Genomic DNA, 12957 nt, shown 5'->3' on the forward strand with positions numbered 1-12957 from the left:
CGGATTTTGATTTCGCTGTATCTCAAACTTAATCTTTACGCCAAAGTAACTAGGGTTGTTCACGAACCGAGCCGAGTCGAGTTTTGACCGAGTCGAGCCGAGCTTTAAATTTTTTCCTATCGAACCGAGCCGAGCCGAGCTTTCTTATCGAACAAAAAAGTGTGTTCGAGCTCGAGTTCGATAACTAACGAGCCGAACACGAGCTTGTTCACGAACAAATACGAGCCGAGTCGAGTCGAGCCGAGCCGAGCCGAGCCAGAGAAAAATAAGGCCAAACCGCTACTTTACTCTTAAAATAGCAAGCCAAATAAAAATTTTAGTATGTTTTGATGGTACCATATTATAGTTGATATTCTCATGGTTGATTTGATATATTATATGTTGAATTCGGCGTTCAATAGCATATATATATTACGAAATTATTATGAAAATATTGCTTTTTTTCGAGCTTTAACGAGCCGAGCTTGAGCCGAACGAGTTCGAGCCGAGCTCGAGCCGAACATACTAAAAGCTCGGCTCGAGCTCGTTTTCTTAACGAACAATTTTTTGTGTTCGAGCTCGAGCTCGTTAGCTTAACGAGCCGAGCCGAACGAGCTCTTAACGAGCCGAGCCGAGTTTGTTCGCGAACAGCTCGGTTCGTTAAACAGCTCTAAAAGTAACGCTCTGTTTGGTCAAGATTTATGTTTCAATGTCTTCTTTTTATTTCTTCAATATTTTAATGGAAACCCCTTCTTTGTCTAAATTTTCGTAGGAAGTCGGGAATTCATAAAAGCAATTTCAAATTACATAATATTTTTTCAGAATTTGATATTTTGATGATAGTTAAAATTTTATTTCAAGATAAGTTCAAAATTAAATATTTATTTTAAAGTCAAATTACATCCTTATATATCTATATTATACATGTTATGCTATATTAAGTTAATGCGTATAATTTTTTCATTTTTTTGTTATCCTAAAATTATCTTATTTAAAAAAACAAATCACCGTTAGACTCTTATATTATTAAACAATGTCAAATAGTTTCAAAAACCAAAAATATTTGGGATGTAGTACAAAACAAAGACTCCACAGTATTATTTTTGCGACAGTGGCAGCATTGTTTAGTCCGACAGCCCTGAGGTGAGGACAGCTTATGGTTATATCATAGTACAATTTTAATGTTATTTTAATAGGAAATTATATTTTACATACTTATGGGATGTAATTGATCCTTGAATATGAATCTATCATGTGTGGGAGGGATGTACCCGGCCGAATTAACACGACCCGATTTCAATCTATTCAAATTAACTTTTTGTAAGCCGATTGATCATTCGAGTATAAAATATTTATTTGATTTTAATGAACCTTCGATTCCTTGAACCAATTCCATTCAACGATTGGATAAGGATTTCGATTTTCTTAAAGCAATAATAAGCTGATCAAAACAAAAATAAGGTAAATGTATATTAAAAAATGCTTAAATACAAAATAACTTAGAGCATCTTCGAGAGATTCCTAATTGCTTCTTAAATATAATACCTCTCTTTTAGATGTTCATTTTCACTTTTGACCGGTCAAACTAAACTATATTTTGACTGAAATTTACATGTATCATGTAATTGGAAAAAAATTATATCATTAGAAAGTAATTTTATATTTTTGGATGCAACTTTCAGATTTGAAAAATAACGTACAAATAATTTATAATGTTCAATTAAAAATTGGTCAATTTGAATTCTTGAAAATCAAAATGGACATGTAAAAGGGGATCACGGAGGGAGTATAAACAATGTGACTCTTAGCAATTTAATACGAAATTAAGAGTGTAAACTCTAACAATACTTTTTAGATCTTTTCTTTATTTCATATTTTATTCATATTGGGCGTCACTGTAAGTTTGTAACAATGATTCAAATTCAAATTTGTACAAATCAAATAATAACTAATAATGTGTAATATCACTAACTTGATTTATATGTTAATATTGATAATTCACAAACTAAAAAACAAATAACTTCAAGATATTAATGAAATAAACTGTCGTAAGACACTATTAAGATACATCATTAAACTTGTAAATGAATTAGAAATATATTATTAAAATATTTTGTGAAAACTAAGTTTTATTTTGGTAGACTACAGTGATGTATTCTGAAGATTTACAAACGGCGACGGTCAGTTATCAATTATCTTAACGTAATATTTTCATCAGTTCACATAGCATTTTGTAAATTGACTTCTCTCATCATGGATCCTCAAGGCATCATTGCATATTTGCTTGAAGAAGAAGACAAGGAGGAAGAAATGATTATTGTTGTGGCCAATTTGCAGAATCCAATCGCCAAAGAAACAGTCTCAATGTCATCTGTCATGGAAGCTCAGTATTTAATCACCGCGTCATTCATCAATGACCATGATTATACTATGGGATACTATCTTTCTGACGGAATATATCCCCCGTATCCAACTTTTGTCAAGACAATATCAGCTCTTCAAGGGGAAAAAATATTTTGTTCAAATGCAAGAGTCCATAAGAAAAGACGTTGAACGTGCTTTCGTGATAATTCAAAATAGATTTGCTATAGGTTGTGGACTAGTTCGTTATTCAGACATTAACGCCCTCAAACATATATTATGTTGGCATGTATAATTATGCACAACATGATTGTTGAAGATAAAAGGGATCTTCAAAATTTAGATTGTGATTATGAGGCATATGATGGAACTCCATCCATCTCAATTTTTCGTGAGCAAACAAGCGCTTTCATGGAGTCATGTAAGTTCACCGTCGAATTAGAGATAAAGGTGCTTCAACTCCAAAATGACCTTGTAGAGCACTTGTGGCAGAAACATGGTGGACAGAAGTAATTAAGTATGTGTGTTCATTAGACTTTCTGCAGAAATAAATACTTTTACTTTTACTTTTTGCAGAAGTATGGTATGGTTTTTATTTGAGCTTACTTTTGGTCTTTGATATGCAGGTTAGAGAATGGTAACTGTTGGGTTGTGTCCAGCTCGAGATTTTGATGAACTTTTTAGATGTCTTGGTCCATATTAGTTCTATTAGTTCTGGTATTGATCATTTTGTATTTAATTTTATGATTGTCTTTGTTTTGTTATGAAATTATACAACATATGTTCTTGTTATTGTGTAAAGTAAATATTCACTTCTTTCCTGATTATTAGCTTTTTCTTGACCTAATGGTCTGCATATATATAATCCACAATCTAACCAGTTTAGCACTTGTTCTCTTTTAGCAATTTGTTGTATCAAATGATGTATTTATGAGTGTGGACAAATTGGTATGGGGATTGGGGGATTTGTAGTGAGGTTGCAATGTTTTATAACTTAAGTTTAGATATCATGGTTCATTTAATGGTGTATGAATAGTCTTTGCATATTTCATGTCCACTGCACTGGAGATGATAATCTCAAAGGAGTATTAGTCCCCAAAATTTGGTATGCAGGTTAGCAGTGGTAGATTGATTATTGAGATAAGAAGGAAGAATATTGAAATGCAATCATATCATGAGTTGATGAACTCAAATTCTACTACTTGCTCAGCCTCCACCATGTGCTGATACTGTTGCAGTTCGCAGTTGCTGAATCTCCGATGGACTTGGATTAGCCATTGTACGTTCGCTGTAATCCCCCAAAATCTGTCTCTATTGCACATTAGAAGACTGCATATGAGCCTGTTGCATTTATTTTTAAACACAATTTCTTGTCTAGCAGGTCAAAAGTAGCTAAATTATTATATAGAAGTAGCTAAAATTTTCTAACATTAAGTTCAGCATTTTATACAGAAATGCTAGCAGCAATCAGCCCAAGCAATCAACAATATTGACAAATTTAAGGACGGGTGTATTGGATTTATAGTCTATATTAATAGACGGGAAGAAAAGTGTTAATCCAAATACCTATTTTGAATTTAAGTATTGACTACAGTCCTAATCATATGCAACTCGTATTATGTTACAAATAAGATCACAGGGCATCTGAGGAATCTTATTATTCTAAAAGTCACTATGTCCAGCAAACCATTATATACAGAAGCCATTTATTTAGAGCTTTTGCAATCTGCATCCTCCTTTTTAGCTTCATACAGTGGAAACTTGCACCAGTCAGTTAACATAACAATACTCAAAATTTCAGGATCTACAAAATATTATCCACATAATTTGAACAAAGTTATTGAAACTATAATCAAGGTGCTGAAACAATATGTGAAATAAGTCCATGATACATTGACAACCGGTCCGGATACACTTCAGTTTCTTCTTGGTCTGTCTCTCAACTAAAACCTGAAAATTAATGCTTAAACACATATAATACTTCATTTTTAGTCTTCAAAGTATAAACCTACAACTTCCTTAATTGATCATCGATGAATGTAACATAATATAATGAAAAATCATTAGTTTGGGTTTTCATGTATGGGACCACAAAAATCGTAATGCACCTAGTCAAGTATATGCTCTCTACGAGAAGGGGGACAACTCTTAAAAGAAATTATGTTTTGTTTACCTACCACACAGTGAGAATACCTTTTCAAATATATATCAGTCAAACCAGATATTACCCTTTTCTTCGATAGCATATTCATTCTTTTTTCCGTCATGTGAGAAAGTCTCTTATGTCATAAATCAATCATATCAACATTCTCCGCAGCGTTGACAATATTGCTATTAGAGATTTTAGTTTGTGTCATATATAATTTTGGACAAATCTTTCCGCTTTCAACAACTGAAGACCCATAAGTGTGATTCCATTAACCATTACCAAAGTTGCTAACATACCCTTCATCATCAAGAAGGCCTGTTGAAATAAATTCATTTACATATCTGGCACGTACTTCACATCATGAAAAAATAACTTCATGCCCGTGTCAAATTTCAGACATATATCCCCGACGCTAAGAACTTTTGATATGTCATTGTTACCCATTTTAATATCTTCAAAATCATCAGAAGTATAGGATATAAAGAAGTCCCTTCTTGACGTAATATGACACGAAGCATGCACCACTATTATAGCCCAACTCAAATCATCTTATGCGAGGTTAAAATATCTCTATCATAAGAGATTAGATGTTCATCAGTTGTAGCAATCACCATATAACTATCATTACTATTGTTAGTTTTCGTATGATTGTTGTCTGAACTCTTTCTATTTTCTCGCTTCAATTTTCTACAATATAGAACTTGTTCGTATGTCCCTTCTTACCACAATGATAGCACTCAACATTAGAATACTTATCTCTAGTACTACTCTATTCTCATTCAAAATACTACTCTTAGCTAGTTCGATATCGATAACACCATCTCGAGCTGAGTTCGACAAAGACATCCTAAATGTCTCCGAAGAATCTGGTAAAATACCCAGAAGACAACATCATTGTATCTCATCTTCAAAATTGATACCCATTCCAGCAAGCTGATTCATAATTCCTTGGAGTGTGCATTCAAGTGATTAGAAATCGTAGTTCGGGATAGGGATAAGCAAAAGCAAAATTTTCACCGTTTGTGGATCACTCGAATAAACGCAGTAATTTGTGAAATGGGAGTATCCTATAGTTATAGTAGATTAATACATGCCCTATATAAGAAACAGGTGCTTCTTAATCGTAAAATACTTGCACAAATAGCTATATTAAATAAAAATTGTCTTTATATGATTTCCAATGAAATCATAAAAGAAGTCGATTGGAAAGAATCACTGGATCATCCTGATATATATCTTAGAGACATCAACTATTTAATCAAATACAACTTATTATTTCCCGTCTTTCGAGCATAGAGTTGCTTGAGCTTGTTCCACAAAGTACGTGCATGAATCTCTCTACTAATATGGTTCAAAAAATTATCATTCACCTAGTATTGTATATACCCACAAACCCATCGATGCAAAATAGTCCACTCCACCTCTATTTTATTTGTAGGCGTCTCTGTAACAAAATTAGGTCGATAATATTTCCTTCCAAACATAATAATTTGGACCATTCAAATTAACAATTCTACTTGTATTTGTTTCCATAATTCAAACAATTGTTCAAAAAACAACCAAACTCTTATGTCAATCTGATGCGATAAGTGACCACAACGATAACAACTACGTGCGGAATTAAACTTCGTTGGACAAACTTATTCCTACTTTCACGGACCTTCGATGAAACAAAATAGTAAAATAACAATAACAATAACAATACACAAGACAACAAAAATTATATGTGAAAAACTCTCTCAACGTAAGGAGTAAAAACCACGGGACCGTAGTCCACCCAAACAATTCACCATGATAAATTATATGAGTAATACATCAAGTTCTTCTCTAGATCATAGAACTAGAAGAATACAATCATCTTCACACTTTTGGAATAATTCGTCTAGAAGTAGACAATTAAATAAGACAATAACGACAAAAATCCTCGGCTACATTTACCCTAGCTTTGATTTCGAAACTTCTGTCTAGCCCTTAATAACTCTTAAGTCTTAATAAATGATTTTCTGGACCTTAAAATCCGATTTTCACCGTACTCAATTGCATACTCAGAGAATTAAGATTTAAGATCAGGAAAACGTCTTGTACTCCATATTTACAAAAGATCATCAAACTGCATAATTATCCATCTATACAGCTAGCTCAGAAGGATTATATGTGTTCAAAAACATGCATATTATATAAAGACATTTGACATGTCCAGCGACCTTCATTTGAATTATAAATGGCATGAGCTTTTTGTTTATGTATTTATGTGACTGTTTGGCGGGGAAGTGCTTATAAAAATAAAAGCTTAATTTTATGATTATGTATTTTTCCAGAAATAAATATTTAAAAAGTGTTTAATAAGTCTTAAATATAAAGTGTTTTATATTCATTGCTTGATAAAAATAAAGGATTAATTTTAGGAAGGAGTATATTTTTCTATTTTTTTCTGAAAATAAATTGGATTTATTTGAAAGATAAGATAATTCAAACACTTTTTATACATGTGTCCTCTCTGCGGTTAAAAGGAACCTAACAGGCATTACCCTGTTTAAATTAGCTAGGCACATTTCCTGTCATAGCTGCCCTAATTGAAAACTCAAGTAATTACCCGGAATCTAGGCAATTTGGAAGTTTTGAAGCGTTTGTGGACATGAATAGTTTTTTCTTTGTATGAACAGCACAGAGGCCAGTTGCAAATTGTGGCACTTAAAAGATACCTTACCACATTTGGAAAGACGTGTAGATTTTCGTTACTTATTTGACCTTTTGAGCTTATACCATAACGATAAGGTTTTGTGCACTTTGTATGAAATTGAGTTTTATAGGAGAATTTAATCAGCTGAAACAGCAGGTCCGATTATACATATTGTGGGGATGACATCATGAGGTGATTAATTCTGAAAGGAATTGAAAATTTATACCGCAAATACTTGTGATTGATATATTATCTTGAGGCCCTTTATTTCACACGAATCATACTAGATCATCCATGTCTAAACACACACATGAATTACACATACCTCTTAAGATCATCTTTCAAAGTGAGAGGACCCATAAGTTGATAGAGAGAACTTTTCTGGTAAGTTTTTGTAAATAGTGTACACAAGATTTGTAAGTATAGCGGAAGGCAAGTTAGAAGGCATTTTGTGTGTCACTCTTTAATTTAGTTTTAAACTTTTTTCAAAAACATCTCAGTTGTCATTTTTTCTCCAAATATACCGTATAATATATATATGAAACTTCAATTGTAATTATAAAAACAATTGTTTTTAAATCTCGTATAATACATATTTCATCGGATTTTTGAAAATAAATCTGAAAATATGAATAATCCTTGCAAATTTCTTTTATTTTTATATCATCTATTTTTGTAACAGCACATAGAACAAGTGCTTTTCGATATTAAATAGTTTTTTTTTGAGCAATTTCGATATTAAATATTAATTGCAGAAATAAGAAACCTAAAAATGGCTTGTGAAGATGACCCTTTAAGTCTTGATGAGTCATATTCGACGGCAAAAAGAAGACGGTCATGAATAAAGCAGCGTACTACAATGTCACCAAACAGATGCTACTTAGGGAAGTTGGTTCATCCCCTATATACGATAGTCTAATTCATATCCATATAATATCCGAGTCTGAATTATAAACGAATCCGCAATGTTTCTACTATTAGTCATGCTTGCTCTTATCAAGTCTAGATATGTATGGAGGGGATGACAATTAAGCCTGATAGAAAATGAAGTTTGAAGAACAGAAAGCACGCTAGGTAGCGAGGACAAATTAAAGTAAGTGAAATGAAAGCACTATTTAGGGTTTCTATGGTCTCATTATCACGCACCCTTATATGGGCATGATGGATCCACACTATCTGCATAAACTTATCTCATTTTCCTAGCAGCATCTCACAATCAGACACATATGTACATGTATCTTGTGGTCCTTGCTTGTAAAGTTGTGATAATAAATGAAAGAGAAGGCTGTCTTAAAGTATTGACAAGTCTAGGGCACGCATATGGATCAGACAAACGGATGAGAGATTAATGATGTCTATGTGTACTATCAAGTTGGAGAGATGAAAGAGCAGCATGTATATATGGAAATAAACTGTGGGTGCGTTGAGAAAAGTCTCCATGGAATGTATAGGCAGTTCGGAATCTATTCCGTGTTTAAAAGGTTCTCGGTATATCGATAAAATCAGGAGAAGCATGTGTGGCTTCCCCAACCTTGTTCACATAAATCGACATCCGAAACACTCAACCATGTAACATATTTACCTCGCTTATTAATCGGTTGTTATGTGTTTGTTAGAATAATTAATATAAGATTTTATTAAGGCTTTCAAATGAGTCAAGCGATTACTTGACATGATATCAGAACTCGAACTCGATTTAAATTTGAGTTTCGGATTCCAAGCTCTTATAAGATACCCTTATATTAAGAATAAGAGTGTAACTATGTTATTTGATATGATATCAGAACTTAGTTTAGACTTGAATTTTGGGTTCTGAGTCTTATAAGATCGATGTAGGTGTCCGCGCATACACCCTTTTAAGTACCACATGAGTCATATTGATGTCAAGATATGCATAATCAGAAAGAAACCAAGAGATAATAGAAGAAAACCCAGTGGTTGATTAGTAGTTAATAGTTGGAGCTTGGATTGTGGACATGGAAAGAGAGACAAGTTAAGTGAGAGGGTTTCCCTTTTTAGTGAAAGAGACATGCATATAGCTCTAGTAATAATCTTGGTCAAAAGAAAAATTAGGTCATGGCTACAAAGGGCAGGCCTGCTCTCACTACTGTTGAATTTTATCTCCTCGGGTGAAATAATTGTCCTTTGTCTCTAGGGTTATACATGCCTACAAGCAGACCATGTAACATTATGTTTGTATTACAAAAGTGAAAGCGTTACTGTTAAGTTACCAAATCCTCATAAAATGTTACTGCTAAATTTTGTAGAGCGAAGCTATGAACTTAGTGTGACTTAAAGGGGAGTCGTGAAATAATCTCAGGAAAAAAGAACGAAAAGAACATATTTTGCATTTTTTGTATTTCAATTTATTTTTTGGTTCATTGTATTCGTATAAATGATCGTCAGAGAGTAGTCGGTTTTGAACCACAGTTTAGTGACGAGATATCGGAGCTGCGTTCGAAAAAATAAACTTTTGGGCAATTAAATTGCTGATTTACTTTGATTAAATTCAGCAAAATTAAAATTAAAGTACCTCGTCCTATTGCATACTAAGCTAATCGGTTGCTGCAAAACCAACCGTACGTGTTTAACCGGTGCAAATCAAGAGAACCGCCATCATATATATGTTCATTGTATTCCGACCAAATGTATGGACAACATAGTTTCTCCTTAAAAAGTCCAGGAATATTTGGATCGTTGGTCTAACTCATTTGATTTTCCTAAGTTGAAAAACGACAATTTTTAACACGTAAAGTGAGTTTCCTAAGTTCGTTCATTCATTTGTTGGTTAGTTTAGAGGGGACGATTATTTATTCTCTTTTTAATCGACACTTTTAATTTAGGTGTAAGTATCACGTTTCATTGAAATCTATAACATATATCAGCTTATGCAAATAAATTCGACATAGTACAAACTATTAGATTATGCAAGTAAGCTAATCTTCATGGACCAAAACTTGAAAACGCATAACACAATACCTACTTTAAGCGGCTCAGTTAGGCTTAATCACGACCTCTTCTTCTTCTTTTTTTCCTCGCAAAAGTCCAATACATATTTTTCATTCAATTTAAATTATAATTGTAATTTTGTACAGCCAAGGCTATAGTGGCAAATTGATGGACCAAAATACTACTATAAATGGAGATGAAAATGCAATTAGATCATTGTGTCACTGGTCTTTATCGATCAGCCAGTCCCTCCAAAACAGCGTGGGAGCCGAAGAATTAAGCTTTGGTTGTCGTAATTTCATGGTGATGATGATTAACAAACTAGTGCAATGGTTGCTATCAAAGTAAAAGCTTTGTACTCCATTGTCAAAGTTGTCGCCTGCCATCACGTGAAGTGGCACAAGAACAACTGAACAAGTGCTTCCTATCCACTCACTTCCCATGATACAGCCGAGTCTTTCTTTTTCATGGTCCCAAACCAGCTTATAATCCTTTTTCTTAAATAGATGCCGCACCTCAAGATTCCGCAAATATTTACAAAACATGCCTCCATTTTTTCAGCTAAGTTCATCGCCCTAGTCCTTCATTATCTCTTCTTCCCCAACCACACATGCATACAATGAAGTGAACATACCCATTTCTCAAATTTGAGTATTCAGTGCATTTGGGTTTTGTGGGTCACTCTCAGGCACAACGAGTACAACCACTACCCTATTTCGCCTTAAAAAGCTGGAGAATTTTATCGGCTAGTACTCATTCACGCATGCAAGCTCAGATCTTTTTTCAAATAGTTTGGTTGGGTTCTTTGAATCAACATGTTACATGTTTGAGCTGTAATGTACCTTTCACAGTGCAACTTTTAAAAGATTATTACAGCTAATTAATAGTATGTATCCATCAGACGGCTATGTAAGTGTAAATACACCTGCTTTTACAGAGAATGACTTTAACTCGGCTCTAGGAATCCAAGATCTCTCGGCCTCCTCTTCATCTTGCTTCTTTCATTCGTCTTCTCCGTTTAATCTTTACGAAGATGAGGCGATTTACTCGCAGCATCTGCAGGCTATTTTATGCGAGACTAATTATCAAGGCATGGTAGAGACGAATAATGTTTCTGTGACCGGGAACACGGAGAAGCCTAGCCTAATTGATGTCAATGTGAAGCTACCTGATCAGGTAGTTGTGAGAAAGAAAATGTGTAAGAAAGATAGGCACAGCAAGATCAACACGGCTCATGGGCCTAGGGACCGGAGAATGAGGCTGTCCCTTGAGGTTGCTCGAAAGTTTTTTTGGCTGCAGGATTTGCTGGGCTTTGATAAGGCTAGTAAGACTGTGGAATGGCTGATTCAGCATTCGAAAATTGCCATCAAAGAACTGGCTGAGAGGTTTCCACATATAAACAAAGGCTCTAGTTTAGTCACGGGGAGTGCCTTGTCGACTTCAGATTGTGATGTCGTGTCTGGGATGGACGAGTCCATACCGAGGACTATGAGCTCTGATAAGGGGGTGCCTTCCACTGGCAGAAAGGAGAAGAGGACTAGATCTGTGAGAAAACCTACATTTCATCCTCGTGCCAAGGAATCGAGGGAAAAGGCTAGAGAGAAAGCGAGGGAAAGAACTAAGGAGAAAAGGCAGCAGCAGCAGCAGCTTGATGTCCAACAATCAGGCAGCTTAATGAGTTGGAGGCCATTTGGAACCGGTGAGGAACCGAGGGCTCCTAGTCATAATAACACTAGTAACTATAGTGACCGACTTCCAGTCGAGGCTGGAAATAGGCCAAATGCTCGAAAGCTGCAGCTACAAAGTCAAGGAATTAGAGAGGATATTGTTAATATTAGTGATGCTAATACTCACTTAGAAACTGGAAGCTGCAGTCCATCGGCTCTCTTCAATTATCATCAGCAAATTAACTTCTGGAATTTTTCGTGAGGTATTTTAGAATTTTAAAACATGCTAATTTGTTTAACTAAACTAACTCTTATAATGAGATATATATCTTATGCAATATAATCTTAAATCTTTTGCATTGAATAGATTTTGAATTCTTTGCAGCTTCACATCACAGACTTTCGATTTGATGGATGTAATAATCTGGTCATGGAAGGTATATCATCTGCAAGTCCTTTCCCGAGTAGCTCATCATGGATGAGAACATGGCTTAACTGCAGAGGTTATGTTAATTATATATGCTATCTATATATGTGCTTTAGAATGAAACTGTTTGTAATAATTGTGTTTACAGTCTCATGCCATTTAGCTTCTTGAGCCATGAATGTTAATCAGGTTCAGAATGATCATAAGCTTCTCTTGTTTATTATATACTATTAATAATCTTGTATAACTCTCTAATTGATGTATGATAATCATTTCATGTACAGTTTTTATGCATAATATTGTACACATTGTGGATTATGGTATTTTTTTTTTTTTTTGTATTATATATTGTGTGTGGATAATGGAATTATGATATCATTGATGAGTTTTAGTTAAAAGAATATGTAATATAATGAACAAAGAAACTAGTGTCAAAAGCGTTTGAATCACAAGCTCCATATATCAACTTTCAATAATTGTTTCAACTAATTAAGTAGATGCATTCTAACGGATATGATCAGATGGAAATAAGTCGAGTAGATCCCCAGGATAATAGATATGGTTTGCTTTCAAGACTTAAATTTAGCTAGCTAACAGTTACAAGCTGTGAACTATAGGAAATATATACCAACCTAGTCCATTAAAGGCACCAAGATTGATTTCTAAAACATCTTAATTAATCTTAATTATCATTCAAAACAATTATAGAAATCTGTGGACCTTTATATGGAGAAAAAGCTTAGTT

The 12957-nt window shown here is 34.0% G+C and overlaps 1 protein-coding gene across 1 annotated transcript; it reads left to right on the forward strand.

The window, feature by feature from the left end:
- Positions 1 to 10374: 10374 nt before the first annotated feature.
- LOC108219612 (transcription factor TEOSINTE BRANCHED 1) lies at positions 10375 to 12511 on the forward strand. The gene is made up of 2 exons (XM_017393134.2): positions 10375 to 12048; positions 12171 to 12511. The coding sequence occupies exon 1, from the start codon at positions 11007 to 11009 to the stop codon at positions 12045 to 12047; it is 1041 nt and encodes a 346-aa protein (XP_017248623.1). The 5' UTR covers positions 10375 to 11006; the 3' UTR covers position 12048; positions 12171 to 12511.
- Positions 12512 to 12957: the final 446 nt, after the last annotated feature.

The sequence above is a fragment of the Daucus carota genome, chromosome 4 (assembly GCF_001625215.2).
Source record: "Daucus carota subsp. sativus chromosome 4, DH1 v3.0, whole genome shotgun sequence".
In the NCBI taxonomy this organism is placed as follows: Eukaryota; Viridiplantae; Streptophyta; class Magnoliopsida; order Apiales; family Apiaceae; genus Daucus; species Daucus carota.